The sequence below is a fragment of the Macaca thibetana genome, chromosome 18 (genome assembly GCF_024542745.1).
Source record: "Macaca thibetana thibetana isolate TM-01 chromosome 18, ASM2454274v1, whole genome shotgun sequence".
Lineage (NCBI taxonomy): Eukaryota > Metazoa > Chordata > Mammalia > Primates > Cercopithecidae > Macaca > Macaca thibetana.
In genome coordinates this window covers 23413591-23430902 of record NC_065595.1, presented here as the reverse complement: position 1 = coordinate 23430902, position 17312 = coordinate 23413591, and the positions used below count along the sequence as shown (strand labels likewise).

At 34.8% G+C, this 17312-nt stretch overlaps 1 protein-coding gene across 2 annotated transcripts in view; it reads left to right on the top strand.

Annotated features, from left to right (window-relative positions):
* Positions 1-17312, top strand: part of WDR7 (WD repeat domain 7) — a 389130-nt gene that overhangs the window by 126987 nt on the left and 244831 nt on the right. The window contains exons 17-19 of one of the 2 annotated variants that reach the window (XM_050767825.1): positions 1622-1720; positions 4176-4294; positions 6277-6400. In XM_050767825.1, the coding sequence (XP_050623782.1) occupies positions 1622-1720; positions 4176-4294; positions 6277-6400 (342 nt within the window). The remainder of the gene's footprint in view (positions 1-1621; positions 1721-4175; positions 4295-6276; positions 6401-17312) is intronic. The other variant, XM_050767826.1, reaches the window with a different exon arrangement.

The window sequence follows — 17312 nt, the reverse complement described above, 5'->3', positions numbered from 1 at the left end:
ATTCTATTGTCCTTTCAGAATTAAGAGTAAAACCATGCAAAATTAACACAGCCTTTCCAGGGCTAACAATTTCTCCCCATTTTTGAAAAAGTGAAATTATAGAAAAGTCCTAACTGAAGCCACCAGAGAAACATTTTGGTAGAACAAAAATTAAAACCTGCAAATTTACTCCTGGCTGCCAAGGCTTACCAATGTTTTGCATGGAGGATGAATAATTTATAAGTCATAATCACTGAATTTATAATTAAAAATGATAAAAAATAAAAGTATTCCATGGAATATAGAAATGTTTGGGATTTCTTTGCAAGATTAATTTGTAATGGAGTTTGTAGATCCTATGAAATATAGAATTAAAAGCAGCTCTATTTCTTTCATAAGTATAACATTGTAAAATAATTTTAATTTCATAAGGAGCAAAAATCAGATCTCTTAAAATAATAAAGAATTATAATTTCCCAGATGAAACTTTCATTTGTGCAAGACGTGCTTCTAAGGGTTTATGGAGTTAGAGTTGCTTTTTGTGTTACTTTTCATAGACTTCTTTTCGTTCTGCTGTTTACCTCACACGTGCCTGATTGACATTATGATGCATTCGTGTGGAAATTATGAAAATGTTGTTTTCATGCAGCTGTTCTGTTGTCACAAAAGAACTTCACTGCATGAAAAGCAAACATATCATTCAGCAGACAATGCTTAATCTGTTCAGGAGCCCAAACCTATTGCTGTTCAATGACAGAAGAAAGGAGAGGGATTAATTTGAAGATGCTTGTGCATGACATATGGTAATTTCGCCATAGGAAGGAAGTGTCAAATGGTGACCTCTAAATCTTAACATTGACCTCCAGTTGTAGAATGTGTGTGCCATACGGTCCTTTTGCTTTTTCATATGATAATTTAAACTGAAACACTTTCTTGGCAACATAACTTTTTTAGGGGGTTAGGGATTGAATCGGTACCTCTATAAGAATTATAAAATTCACAAGTTTCTTTTTTAGTATAGGGAGCATTTGTGAAATAATTTTTTTTAAAAAGTCCAATGAGTGAACCTGTTAGTATTCTTTTAACAAGAGTTAAACATGGTATATACATTCTTTGTAAGTTGGGATATTTTAAATTGAGTTTTCATAAAATAAGCGTAAAAAGTTGAAATGATCTCAGTGAATATTGGTTTGAAAATTTAAAAATAATTTACACATAGTGTCAGAGAATAAACTATTAGAAAAATGTAACTGACAATATGAAGACCAACATAAAGCTTTTTCATTATGTGATACATTTTAAAAATTGAATAACATTTTGGTTAATTTTTAATGTCATTTTTTCATGATGGCTTTAGTTGTTTTAGAGCTATGTTTTGCATTAGTGAATACATTCATCAGAATATTAGATTTTGACTTTAAGAGGAATTTGAACTATATCGTGATTACTGTTCAATAAAATATATCATTTTTCTGATGTAATCTTTAATGATCATGCCCTTCTGATGAAAACATCGTTTCAGTTCTACATTCTCTATGTTTTGCCAACTTTGTTTTTCATTCTTCACTAATACTAAGCTTTTTTTCAGAAACTGCTGTACTTCAATTCTCTCCTCTTTATTTCTTCTCTTTTCCTCTGCAAGTTGCTGCACCTGTCGTTTCCGCTCGGTCTGATGCTGATCACTCTGGCTCTGACCCTGCTTCTGCTCCTGCTTTACATACCTGTTTCTTAGTAAATGAAGGTATCTCTCTCAACTTCTAACAACTTTCTCTCAATCTGTGCTTTATTCTAACAGACATGTTCTTTTTATCTGAGTTACACATTCATTTGCTTTGTTATGTATGAGATTCTAAAGTTCCCATTTTATGACTTTATTTGCTAATGTCAATGACAAGAGCCAGTTATAAAAATGTAATGTTAACCCTGGCTGGCATAATCCGTGTTTCCTATAATCTAGAATACTGTTAAGTGCAGAGATGCCAATCTTTGATGTAAAGTCAGTGTTAAAGGTGGATTGGTTTTTATGATGATGTTTGCCATGTGAACTCTGGCATTAGAGCTAATGAATTTATTTTATATGTATCATTACTTGGTAACAGATACACTTTGCTGTATTTTCACAATTGCGTTGCTAGTTAGAGGGAGTTATGAGGGAGTTTCTTAGCATTCTCATTGGAAAAGTCTTCAGATTGATTATTGGCACCAGTGATTACAAACTGATAGGAATTTACCTATTTATCCTCCTTACTATTTCTGTTTTGAGCTCAGGCAAAAATTCATTATTTTAGCATTTAAGGTGAAGTTGGGCTACCATGTTATCTCTGTGGAGTTACACAAGTTGAAAGTATTTTTGGAGCCCTGAAAGTGGGAATGGGACCTACAAATCTTTATTCCATAAGACGTATCTAGGATTATTTGTACTGCCTGGAAGCTTAATGAAACCTGTGAGCTCTGAGTTATATCCACTGTCTTCATTGCGTTTGTAGTTACCACTTTGCATAACATAAAAAGGAAGAAATTTTCAAAATCAAAAATGTAACAGAAAGACCTAGCTCTTCATGAAAAAACAATATTACTAGTCCATTCAAATGGAAGGAATCTTGAAATGTCCATAAAGTACAGAGCCCATGTTGCAAGCACCACTCCTTTGGAAAGAAAACATGGGAACTTAAAAGTATAACTTCATTTTTTGTTTCCTTGTCATAGAACTTTACTAAAGTTTGTATGTTAAGACCGAAATTTAGCAAAAATAATTAGGCTCATGTTTGTTACACTATTTGTTAATTCAAAAAATAAGCTGTTTGGACCTTGGTGAGAGTCATCATATATTAAAACTTAGCTCACGAATACACTTTATACTTATCCCATCACCTTCGTTAATATAATTACATGTTTATTGTTAGTTGATGAGAATTTCCTCACTGAAAGGATGAATCTTAAATAAGTGGCTTGTCAGTCTGTCTGTCTGCCTCTCTCATTCACTCTCTTTAACAATTCCAATAATTTAAAATTCTATGGTAAGGTTTTTGTCATTATTTTAAGAAGATTACAGTTTAGATTATTTCAAAACACTGATTTGCTAAAATTCTATGTTCACAGATAATTCACCTTGTAACACGATAGCAGACTTTTTTTTTTTTTTGCATCCATCGTTGATTACTTGTCTTTAAATATTATCCCTAGGAGGTAATGGTAATTATCATGGGTTAATAGTGGCCTCATCGATAATTTGGTAAGAATGAGGCATGTATTGTATATGTATTTTCACATACCTTTAAAATGGGGTTGGAGTGATTATTTGGGAATGTCTGTTATCTAATACTTCATTTATTATATTAGAGTGACTATTTGGGAATGTCTGTTATCTAATACTTCATTTATTATATTGGAGTGACTATTTGGGAATGTCTGTTATCTAATACTTTTGTATGTCGCACTGGCATACAGTGTTTGTCTTTTTTTCCTATTATCAAGTTCCATATTGTGAATTAGAATTTTAGAAAAAGTCACTTTTATTCTCATAGATCAGGGTTAACAATGTTTAAGATTTTGTAAATTTTGAATTGTTAGGTTTTTATTTTGTGGAATGTCTGAATTCATTTTTTTTCTTTCAAAATTGGGAGTTATGTTACTTACGTCAGTTATGATTGTGATTCAATATCTGATTCGCTTTGTAAGAAAAGGGATAAGTCCCTTAATAAGAGGTCCTCGGACAGAAAGGGAGGACATCTCTTTTGGCCGACACAGTGGTAACACACAGATGGCCTTGCCTTAAGTGACATGAACCTATCTTTGGATATCTGTGTGAATGCCCTTTTAACTGACAGTGGTTTCAAATCTGTAGCTCTACTATGTGTTTATTTCTGGGTTTTACCATTCTTTAATATATATTCTATTTTAGAGAAACTGTTAAGAAATGTGTTTTTCTTGTGAATTTGGATATACTTCCTGTGGAAATTTATTTTTATTCCTTTTAAGATGTTGAGAATTCTTATCGGCACCAATTACATGATTTAGGGATGAAATACATTTAGTATAATTCTTTGCACAAAATGTCTACTATTAAATTGAAATCATTTGTAATATAACTTAGCAGATCTGCCTTTTTTTGTTTTTGGTATCCTTACGTAAAGAACTGTTGACTTAGGGAATGCCAAAATGGTTAAAGTATTTGTAATGTATTACATTTTTGACAGGTTGGAGTCAGTTAGCTGCTATGCACTGTGTTATGCTGCCAGACCTACTGGGATTGGATAAATTTAGGCCTCCCCTTCTGGAGATGCTGGCCCGAAGATGGCAAGATCGATGCTTGGAGGTAATGCTGAAGTGATAAGGATAGAAAACAAAAATATTTAAAAGGCATTGGTCAAATGTAAACTTGAAACAAAAACGATTAATGTTTATCTGATTTATCATCTGTTCATTATGTGATAGAAAATGTGGATTCATGATTTATGTTTTCTTCTTTGTCAGCTTTTATACCAACCAGTAATGCTCCAGCTGGTTTATTCGTTTACTTTTAAAGAATTCAGTGACTGTTTGATGAAGTCTTATATACTTATGGAACTATTTCTTAAGTTTGGTTTGATTTCTGTACAGATGCATAAACAAATACAGAAGCCTGCTTCCCCCAGAATTACACACTCAGTGTGATCACATAAATTAAGTTCTAATTGAATTGCCATATTTCAGTGAAAGGTACTGTGTTATTATAAAAGGAGACCTTGGAATTAGAAGACACCTGGATTTAAATATCAGTCCCACCAATTATTAACTTTGTGACCCTGGGCAATTTACTTAACCTATTTAAAGCTCATTTGTAAAGTGGGGATGATAATATATTCCTCATGGGATTGCCATCAGGATCAAATCAGATGGTGTAAGTAAAACAGGAAGTACAGTACATGCCACATGGTAGGAGCTCAATAAATGGTAGCCATTATTTTGTGTTAATGGCCTTATTCTGTATGAGATATTACTTGGAATATAATATTACCAAGGACTTGGAAATGTTTAGTAAAGATTTTCCTTATTATGGCATTTGACCTTTATAGCCATAGCAGTTTATATTATTCAGGATTCTTAATTTTCCAAATATAAGTACGAGTAATATAATTGCTTCTTTCCTGGACTTTCTCCCCTCAACTCCAAGTGGGATTGCAGAATACTGACATTTTCATGGGTTTTCATTGAATAGTATTTTGAATTCACTTCAGAAGTCACATACCTAAAAACAGCTTTTTTACTGGAACTTTTATCTAGATGCTGCTAAGTTATCTTTTCAATTATAAAGAGTTAAAATAGGCCGGGTGTAGTGACTCATGCCTGTAATCCCAACACTTTGGGAGGCCCAGGTGGGTGAGACCAGACTAGGCAACATGGCGAAACCCTGTCTCTACTAAAAATACAAAAAATATTATCCGGGCGTGGTGGCACACGCCTGTAGTCCCAGCTACTTGGGAGGCTGAGGTCCAAGAATTACTTGAGCCCGGTAGGTGGAAGTTGCAGTGAGCTGAGATCATGCCATGGCACTCCAGCCTGGGCAACAGGGCAGCACTTGGTCTCAGAAAATAAAGAGTTAATAAATTGGTACAGCATTTAGTAATTGACCAACTTTTTTGACTCCGTGCCTCTGGCATTTTTGCCAAAATAAAACTAAGTTAAAACTGCAAAATGAAAGTTGTATGCTACGTTGAAAGAAAAATATATAATTTTGAAAAATGATTTCCCCTATAAAAGTAAAAGAAGTTATGCCTTTATACAGGAATATTTATCTATTTGTCAAAAACATTGTTTAAGCATGTCTTAGGTATATGTGAATCATGTTAACTTATACGTATTTGTTTGTATAAATAGTATCTACTTAGCATATATAATATAAAGAATTTAATAGATAAGGTTAACTTTCTTCAAGCTAAAAAATAATTTAATAGCTTTCACAGTGTCTTAACGATAATGTTAATATAGAAAATTTAAAAGTAAAATGCTACATTAAAGTTCAAGAATGCTTTGGAAAATGAAGTTTTAACCCCAAAGATGATTACATTGTTGAAACCTAATTCTTTCCATTAGTGTTAAAATAGTTTTCAGTGAAATCATTAATGAAAATGTCTTTGATGATTGGCTAGCATCTGGTTTTTAAGTAGTTAACTCATTCAGTTAATAGTTTTTTTCATGTACATAAATACAGTTTTTATGTTTTCTAGCTTTTATTTCATTATAAATTTTCTAGTTTATAAATATTCATCTCCTCAACTAATCTGCTTTCTACTTTTATGTTTGGGTCTGTGATCTTAGGTAAGAGAAGCCGCGCAGGCCCTGCTTCTGGCGGAACTGAGAAGAATTGAGCAGGCAGGCAGGAAGGAAGCCATCGATGCCTGGGCTCCTTACTTACCTCAGTACATAGACCACGTCATATCACGTAAGAGTTCTCATGCTTCTCTACAAAGCTTTGCGGGCATATGTAGAAAAGGTACCTATACTTACAAATATATATGCTACTACCTGTCAACAAAAGTGAGTCATTAACCTTAAAGTGAAAAGAACAGATCCTCAAATTCACTTTATTATTTTCTGAATCTCTGTAGTTTGGAACTTGCTTTAAAAAACAGAAGACAAAGGCTGTCTATATCAAAATATTCATTAATGAACTGACTTCTTCTAAATGAATTTCCCATCAAACATCCTACTCTAGTACTAACGTGTGCCTCTGCCCATTGCATTATTATGTGTATGGATGTCAGCTTGTTTGATATTGATCTGATGATATGCAAGTGCAGATACAAGGCAAACTCTCTTGCTAGTTGAAGTTGGGATTGTGAATCCTTAAAAAACAATGATCTGATAGAGTTAGACTCATGCACTATGTAAAAAGAGGAAATTGGGAAGGATTTTGATGGATAGATATTTCAAAAGAATATAATTTGAAAGGATTAGAAAAATTGTTGAAATTTTTTTAATATTCTTTTGCAAAATAAAAGCTTTACAATTATGTTGCTACTTTGAATGTGCATTGGAAAGGAGTTGTATTTTGCTATCATAACTTTTTTTCTTCTCAGAGAAAGCATACTCATTCCCAGTTCATCATTTGGTTCGTTTTGCATTTTTCTAAAAACAGTTTAGTCACTAAATAATTTTTTTAAGGTCCCTCAGTTACTAAGTGACTAAATTATAATCAATATAATTGAGTCAAATAAATTTTAATTTTACCCTAAATTATACTGATTTAAAATTTTTACCCTAAATTATATTGAATTAAAATTAAAATTTTACCCTAAATTATATTCATTATAAGATAAGTTAGGTTCAGTTTTGCAAGATAAAGTCTCAGTGAAACTTTAAAAAAACTTTTTATTGTGAAAATTTGGCCTGGGTTTTAGGTGGACTCATTTTAAATGACCTTTTGCCAATACCAGTTATTCTTAGTAATGAAATACTCATTACACATGTCAAAATGGACACTACATTGTTATACAAGAAGGAAAATGAAAACAAAATTCAGAAAGGTTTATAACTTTTATAGCTGGTTTAACTCTACCACATCTTTGCCAGTGGTGACTCTAGTGGATGTTTAATCAAGCATGTGACCTTGGGCACTTTTCTTAAGCTTTCTTAGTCTCAGTTTTATCGCAGATGACATAAAGATGATAATAGGACTTTATAGGGTTATTACATGTGTGGCATGAGTTAATCTTTGTTAAGTGCATAGAACAATTCCTAGCCCGTAGTAAGGATAAGACCCTTCTTAAATAAATACTTTATAATCTATAAAAATGCAAATATTTATTTCACTTATAGCCAAAATATCACACATTAACAGCTCCAGTTAAAATTCTTAATTGTTTGAGCAATAAAATATTTACTCAGTGAATATAGGTTGTCATTTGCTTACTGGGAATTTTTCTATTTTAATAAAGCAAATTAAGTTTAAAAAAAAGGGTATCTAGACATATGGACTCTAAGGTATCAGGCTTAAGATTGTTTTAAAAATATGTGCAAATTTTAAAATAAATTTCCAGAGTATAAAAAAGAGTTTCAAAAAAATAAAATTGGGATGAAAAGAGCTTTGTCTTTGAGTAGATGAGAAGATAGTCTGGAAAAAGTATTCTTTGTTCATCATTTGTGGGCATTGACTTTATGATATTCCAGAAAATTGAGTTAGATGATCAGCTCATCATCAACTTTATTGAATATAAGATCCCCAAAGTTAAGGACTGACTATGACTATAGTACTCATAGGGTTGGTTGAAGGTGAAAATAGACAATGGCAAATCACTAAAGAATTGTTTTAAAAGAAGAATGCTATTATGGAAATATTGAGACATGCTTTTAAGACATCTTTATTCCAAATGGACTAGTGTGAAGTAGGGGAATTGATTAAAGTTGAATAACTAGCTGGCAGGCTATTGCAGAAGGGAGGTTATGGGAACCAGACCTAAATGTAGATAGGGTAGAATAAAAGATAATTTCTAAGCCTTGATTATTGATTGCTTATAAAGGTCTAAGAAAAACACCAAAGATTAGTACAGGGTTGTATTCTTGACAGAGAAAAAGGTTGGGAAAAAGAGATGAGATGCCATTAGCAATTGTAGTGGATGCCATTTTATTTTATTCCTGGGAAGAAGAGAATAAGTTAGCTACAAGGTAAAGGCATAATATAGCCACAAATTACTCCTTGAAGCAGTGCCAGAACTTGTTGCTTGGCGAGAGGTCTGTTAGCAGGCCCAGAGATAATAAAATATAAGTAAAATAATAATATCTACCATTAATTGGACACTTTCTTTGTGTCAGACTTTGCTAAGTACCTGGTCTATGTTATTTCATTTAACCATTACAATAACCTTGTAAAGTACACACTATTGCCATCATGGGCTGCCTCCGCCCCCGGCCTTTTGTTTTCTTTCAGAGGAGTTAATGGAGGCCAGGAGAGATTAAAGAATTTTCCAAGGGTCCCTCAGTTACTAAGTGACAGACTCCAAAACTTAATCTTGTAACCACTATTTATTCCTTTTTTAAAATTATTTTTTATTTCAATAGCTCTTGGTGTATAAATGGTTTTTGGTTACGTGGATGAAGTGTAAGGTGGTAGAGTGTGAGATTTGAGTGCACCCTTCGCCTGAAGGGTAAAGATGCACATTGCTATACATTGTACCCAATATGTAGTTTTTTTATCCCTCCCCCTTCCTACACCCTCCCTCTTCTGAGTCTCCATAATCCATTGTATCACTCTGGATGCCTTTGTGTACTCAGAATTTAGCTCCCACTTGTGAGAACGTATGTTAATCACTATTTATTCCATCTTGCTTGCTCTGGCATCCTTGGATCTTAAATGGGGGTGAAGGTGGAAGAATGAGTAGATATTTAGCTTAACTGATATTACTTTGAGATACTGTTCTTTGCAGCAATGTTACATTTAACAACAACAAAATGGAGTCAAAAATTGTAAGAAATTACTCTTTAATGGGTCTGGTCACTGTTTAAATAAGCATAAAGTAGGCTGTTCTTATGTCATATTTAAACCTTTCTGTTTATGTGTTATGTTTATGTTATATATTTAAGTTTTGTATTTATGTAAGTCTTTTGTATTTAATTATAGTATCCCAGAGAACTTCATATATTAGCTAAATGCTAGCTTACTTAAAACTTTGATCTTGTCATTTATTGTAGTTTTTTTTTTTTTTTTAATTGAAAGACAAACATGCATTCTACATGTAACTGAAACATGCACTGACAACTCTTGATATAATACAGTAATCTTTTCTGGAACTTTTACGTTGACTGAGTGTAAAACTTGTTTTAGTTTGCTTTACAGTGAGCTTTCTATTTTAATAAAAGGGTGTCAGGCTAAGGGAGTAGGGATTCTGAACGTATGAAAGGAGAAGAAAGCATACAACAAATGAGGAATGACCACATAGGGCTGTTGAACAGATTTGCTGTCCGAAGGGATCAAAAGGTTATGGAACCAGCTGGTAGACAGCCCACACCTGCCATCCGCGTGCTTGTACTGAAATCGCTTCTACCATTGTCATTAATGTTTGAGATGATCATTGTGGCAAGTTACATTGTAAAGTATTGCTTTAGAAATGCAAAACCTGTTTCTAGCATGAGAATTTTCTTAATCATGAAAACAGGCAAAATATTAAACAATATATCTAACAAATATACCACCCATCAGATATTTTCTTATTTTCTAGGCATTTTACAAAACACAGTAATTCCCTAAGCAATCTTGGCAGCTCCTAACTTAGAATTGAGCTTTGTCTAAGAGTTCTTTTCTTACATATTTGTCTGAAAATCAGAAAATGCTCTTACCTGAAGAGCAGAATGGCATACTGGCTGATGGACTGGGATAGTTCTTCATCTTAGAGATGAAATTTAATGTGGGTGGTAACTATCTCTACTTCACAGTCTGTAAGTGATTGGGCTGGGACTAAGATGATAAAGCATCTGGTCTTACTGACTGGGATCTTCTATATTTTATTTAGGCATATTATGCAATAAAAAGCCTTTTGCAGGTTAGTTTGAGAATGTAAGGAAAACAATGAGCCAGTTGCTTTTCTCAGGATTCTTTTTTCTTTTTTCTTTTTTTTTTTTAAGAGATAGGGTCTCACTATGTTGCCCACGCTGGACTCGAACTCCTAGGCTCAAGGGATCTTCCTGCCTCAGCCTCCTGAGTAGCTGGAACTATAGGTGCGCACCACCATGCCTGTCTCTCAGGACACGAGAGCATTAAATGAGAACTCTTTGTAAAGCTTTTTATGTAAAGTGTATAATACAAGTACAGAATGTTGGCTGGCTGTACCTTTCCTTTTTTATGTTGGTTTCTATAGTTTTGTTCTCTTTATTGCCACTGCCTCAGAATTCACTTGAATTTATATTGCCCAGGGATTCTTTCAGATCACTGCCAGACTGGAGATCACTGGGGAAGAAAAAGGGGCAATAGTCTGTCTTAACTGAAAAGCCAGCTCACAGATTGTTATAAGAATAAAGTCCTGGCCGGGCGCGGTATCTCATGCCTGTAATCCTAGCACTTTGGGAGGCCGAGGCGGGCGGATTGCCTGGGCTCAGGAATTCGAGACCAGCCTGGGCAACAGGGTGAAACCCAGTCTCTACTAAATACAAAATTTAGCTGGGCATGGCAGCGTGTGCCTGTACTCCCAGCTACTTGGGAGGCTTAGGCAGGAGAATCTCTTGAACCCAGGAGGCAGAAGTTGCAGTGAGCCAAGATTATGCCACTGCACTCTAGCCTGGCCAACAGAGCGAGACTCTGTCTCCAAAAAACAAAACAAAACAAAACAAAAAGAACAAAACAAAAAAGAATCAAGCCCTAATTGAGTGCTGTGAGAATTTTGCTTCAGATAATGGTGCTCTGTTCTTGAACCAGTCAGGAAATATTTTTTTATCCTTTTAAAATAATGTGAGTATGTAAACTTTTGCTGCTTAATTTCTGATAGATAGTTTGAGGATAAGTGCATTGTGATTCCCATATTAATGGTAATGGACTCAAATAATAAATACTGCATACGTTCCTGTAATACTGACTTATAGGAATATTATAAATCTTGTCTGAGCCCTCAGTCTTTAGCATGTTTGCTGCTTTTGTGTTCCAAAAACACTTTTTAAAAATTTTATTCGTTATTCTTCCTATTAGGTTGGTGAAAAGTAAATGCAGTTTTTGCCGTTAAAAGTAGAGCAAAAACCGCAATTACTTTTGCACCAACTTAATAAATGGGGATTAATGTTATTTTCTGAAATTTTTGTATTACAGTTCAGATAAAGATAAATGTTATGAGTTGTCTCAGATTTATTTTGAAGTGAAGCTGTTTGGCAGAACCCAATTTTATATATCTCTTATTTGTGACATTCTACGTGTAGCATTTTGAGGATTGACTTTTTTATGAGGTCAAGCACCTGCTGGTTTATGAAATATGCCCACACTTGCCCTTCATTTCAGTTGGTGACGACTCTGAGGCAAATGCTGATGGTTCCTGATTTCCTTTGGCCTGCGACGCAGAGTGACCTTACAGGGCATGAGGTCACAAGTGTAATTATTTCTCGTACATTGTATTCTGCCTGCTCACAGGGGCTCATCTCCTCTTTTAGTTTTAGAAACATTAAACACATAAAAGTCACTACCATTATATAAATCAAAATCTCTTCTAAAGAGGGTGCCGTTGTAATTTTATGCAGTTATGGCCAACATAGTATTAATTTGCAAATGTATTATCTCAGATATTGATAGAAGGATGTGTAACACATCGTGTTTAATACGTATTGATGTCATCAGAAAGCACAATCCTTTGTTCTTATCGAGTCCCTGCCTTTTTAGCTTCCTTTTGTGTTAAGGTTACCAGGGTTAGGCTCGTCTTTTTATCCCCCTTGGAAACAGAATAGGCTTTCTTTGTTCAATGAAAGACACTCCTAGTAAATGTTTTGGGTTTGACTTTCAACAAACCACACTGTAGCACCTATTTTAACCTGGAATTGAAGTCACTTTTCTGATGATTATAAAGTAGTGGTCATTCTGAGCACAAATGTGGATGGACCAACACTTTACAAGAAGGTAAGATGAAACTGTGTTACAGAGGGAGTCGAAAAGGATATTGTAGCTAGTAAAAATAATTTAAATATTAGTGTATTCTTTGGTAGACCGATATTTTTAGGGTTTGTTTGTAGGAAGAGGACGGGGGGAAGGATAGAGAGAGGATTTGATAAACATGATGTGAGTCTTTCCCCCACCCAAAGGCCTTAAACTACACAGCGTTCTTCCTTCTTTCTCTTTTTATATATGCCTCAGTGTTTACAATTCTCTGCGATAGTTGTTTTTAAAGAATGGTTTCCCAGATGACTAAGGGTTTTTAAATTGCTAGATGCTCAGGTTATTTTTTAAAATATATCCATTTTTTTTGTTGATGTATTTCAAAAAGTCTCTGGCTTTTTCATCCTCTATTCCCTAGCCAGAGTTGTTGTTTTGGCCCATGCTGTAAAATTACCACCACTTGCTTATTGAAGAGAATATACTTCTTTATATGAATGGAAAAGTCCCCAGATTGATATACCTCTTACATTTTGTATAGTGTTTTTTACTAATTTTCCTTCCTCCTCTTTTTTATTGTCTAGTAATTGTTGCCAATTTTTATTGCCATTGGGTTGCTGCCTTTCATCTTTAGCAGCTTTTACCCTGATTTCGAATTTGCTGTTTCTAGTGTTGTACGGGTGTGGATGCCAGGCAACCAAGCTTGAGTTAAATGTAAAATAAGAGTAAACTGGCTAAGAATAAGAGCTCTCTGATAAAAATATACGTAAGCTATAGGTAAGCACCCTGTGCTGTCCCTCTTGACTCCTCACTTTCTGCTTGCTGGACTACTTTCCTAGCTTCTTTGTGGCATTCTGGGTGTCTTTTCTTTTTGAGCAAGAATATTCTAATTGGTGAAAGATCAGGAAAGTTGGTCATGAAGAACTCAGTAATTCTAAAATACCCCTTTTGTAACGCCTATTTTATGAACCAGCCGAAACTAAAGGATGAGGTTTCTTCGAAAATATTTGTAATGGTTGTCTTATACTGTTCACAAAGCCAATTGGAAATGATTATGCATTGTGATTAGAAGGGAAAGTACTACATTATGACTGAGTGATATATATGAAAACTACTTCTGTATGATACTTTATATTGTGAGACAGAAAGGGTTTGTCTAAGACAAACTATATTATGCAAAGCACACTGTATCCGTATTATATCTGTTTGCAGTGTTTCATTGGGACCTGAGGGATTTGTTCCTCTTTTTTCTTCCAGAGTGTCAGAGCTATTGAGCTTAAATGTAAGCGCTCTAGACTGATCATGTATTTAGCAGCATTAAACTGTTCTACTTATCTATATTTGGTCACTAACCTAATGGAATAACAATGGAATTTGTTCTTAATCAGTCATGACTGTCTAAAAGGGAAATTCGTTCCATGGGACTTGGGTTCTTTGAGTTAACATTTAATATTCTTGTGAGTTTTCTTTTATGTTTTTAATAAGTCTTGAACGTTAGAGTAGTCAAGTGGCAAATTAAAAATGAAAGCATTCTTGGATGGATTGGTTATGTCGACTTTACTTCTAAGTAATAAACGGAAAACTCCCTGTTACCAAGTTAATTCTGTACGTTAGGAACTCCGCAGGATGAAGTCACTTCCTGCTGCCTGGGAACTCCGCTGCACAAGCGGTCCTCTAACAATGCAGCCAACAGCCTGCACTCAGGATGTCAGTAGACACCCCATGACACTTTGCCATTTTGTGGAACAAAGCAGGGAGTGAAGCATAAGGAAATTCAATCACATGTGCCTCGCATGGCAGTGAGGAGATGGGGGAGTCCATCCGGTGTGATTTTTACCTGCCTCTCTCTCTCTCAGCCCACTTAGGCCCCTGAGGCAAAACTGCTGGGCTTGAGAGGCTTTGAAATAACTTCAGTTCTTTCTTCATGTCCCCGTTTTCTCATTCACAAGTCTCCCCCTATTTTCATACCTTCAGTGCAGAAATTCATTACCTCTCCTATAGTTGTAGTTGGTGGCAAGGCCCCTAGGAGGCATAGCTGACTTTTTTAGAGGTGTTCACTTACCGTCTGCTTTAAGAAGTTGCACGTACTTAAGTCTATGAAGACTGTTTTATAAAACAAAACAATCATTCAGCCTGTGACACATTCATTTAAAAAAATGGTGTTCAAATGGAAATGCCTGATATACCTTTAGCTGAGATTCTAGTGGCCTTTGCTATAATAAATGACCTAATATTAGTTTCTCTGAAGAGTACGATATTGATTTGTGCCATTATTCTCTTGCTGATTTGCTGAAGAACAAAAATTTATAATGCTAATGGAAATAAAGTACTTTACAAAACACTGTGCATGAATACCGGAACATGTCTTTGTAATAGAACAAGTGTCTTGTAAGCTTTTAAATATAAATTTTCTTTATTCTAGTACATGTTATTCCAGTACAGATACTCAGAGTCCTGTCCAACTTGTTTTTATAGAGCAAAAAGCTGAGTTGATAATCTTGTGATGTTTTACCACTTAGACATTGAATATGCGTATAGAAATCCGATTTTGATTGGATTGTGAGGCATTTATAATTTTGTACCCTGTTCTGATTTTCTTATCTCTTTATGTTGATTGGATGGTATGTGTATTTGCATTGTTTTCTTATTTTAGGTTGGCCTTGTGATCTGCATATGACGGAATAGACCTTATGGATTGGAAGGAAAACAGTAATTTAAAGTCATTGCAAGAAAATTATATTAACCTATTTTACCTGTAATATTTTTATTATAATAGCTAATGATAGATTTTGTCCTAGTATTGTTTATGAATTCTGGGATTAAAATGATCAAATTATACCTAAATATCTTATTTAATCCATTCTTTCTCTTCCTGCTTTTTTTTGGGGGGGAAGTATGGTATTTTATATTTTATTTTTCCTTAGTGATATTGTCCTAATGATTTATTACATCTGCTATCTGTTTTTATTAACCAGATTTTGATACAAATATGTATTTTAAATGTTTTAGTATTTATAAATGGTTTCATTGTGCATGACATTTGCAGACTTGGTTAATATTTTAGCACCTCTAGTATACAAACATAAAGAAAAAAATTTTTTTTATTTGTTTGAGCACCTGAATTGACCTCAGCAAGATTGAGATTGATCTGGTTTCTTTCAGCCTGTTAAATGCCAACCCAGTCATCTGTAACAGTACTTAGTGTTTTTGTAATTTTTCTGTACATATTTTCTGCATTTGTTCTATAAAACTTACCTGTCACTTGAAAATATTTTCCTTGATTTAGAGATGAAAATAACCACAACCACTTATTTTATTGCTTGTTTTAAAAAAGTGTTTCGACAGTCAATGTCAGTGCTATAATCACAGGAGGTTTTGAAAAGAGTTTACATAAGAGTCTATATTTTACTAGGAAAAGATAATGAAACTTACATTTGAAATATGGTCTTGGAATAAAGAACATCCAGCTTTAGGGAATGGAAATGGAAAAAGAGGTGGATGATTCTTAATACATGAATATTCCTGCTGATTTAAAGCATAATTAAATTACATCCTTCTAATAATTAAACATTTTCGGATAAGTTCTGGCATATCTTATAGATAGAAAGATGTAAATTAATTGATTTTTTATATACCTTTGTACCTTGGCTATGAAGTGGAGAAGGCTTTTTCTTTACCCTCTTCTAGCAGGTGGCTACTAGGTCTTAGGTTCTATTTTGATTTTTATGTTTGTTTTTTTTCCTTAAGCAAGGATCTGTCTTCAAAGCGAATAAATATCAGTCAGATAAACTAAACTAGAAATGAATCTCTGAATTTTGGGTGACGGTTGGAGGATTGGGCCTTTTCAGTCTTGATCTAAAGAGCCATGGTGCTTTTCGTAAAATGTTTACTTAGGGTTTAAAGTAACCGCATAATCTCAGATGTCACCTATTTTAAAGGTGTGATCAGGATTCTGAGACCATCCCAAGCTTTTCCCATTTAGAAGTGCGTACATTCTTGGGGCCAGAAACCTTTCCTGCTCTGTTTTGTCACTACCCATTCTTGTGGTGAAGGGACTCTAGCATGATGGTTCTCAAAAGGAAAGTGGAGGCAGGAGGGATGAGTTTCAAAAGACGATTCTTGCCAGCCTTGTCTCCTCAACCAAGAATCTGTATTTTTTCATTTCATAGTTTCCAAATTCGATGACAATAATCAGGGAGAAAAATACAATTTTTTTTTTTCCTAAGGGGTTTTCTTTTATTTTCCTTTCTTTCTTTCTTTCTTTCTTTTTTTTTTTTTTTTTTTTGAGGCGGAGTTTCGCTCTGTCTCCCAGGCTGGAGTGCAGTGGCCGGATCTCAGCTCACTGCAAGCTCCGCCTCCCGGGTATACGCCATTCTCCTGCCTCAGCCTCCCGAGTAGCTAGGACTACAGGCGCCCGCCACCTAGCCCGGCTAGTTTTTTTTTGTATTTTTTAGTAGAGACGGGGTTTCACCATGTTAGCCAGGATGGTCTCGATCTCCTGACCTCGTGATCCGCCCGTCTCGGCCTCCCAAAGTGCTGGGATTACAGGCTTGAGCCACCGCGCCCGGCCTCCTTTCTTTCAAGATAGGACCTCGCTCTGTCATGAAGGCTGGAGTGCAGTGGCACGATCACGGCTCACTGCAGCTTCAACCTCCTGCGTTCAAGCAATCTTCCTGGCTCAACCTCCCATGTAGCTGGGACCAGAGGTGCACGCCACCATGCCTGGCTAATTTTAAAATTTTTTCTTTTGTACAGAAGGGGTCTTCCTATGTTGCCCAAGCTGGTCTCCAACTTCTGG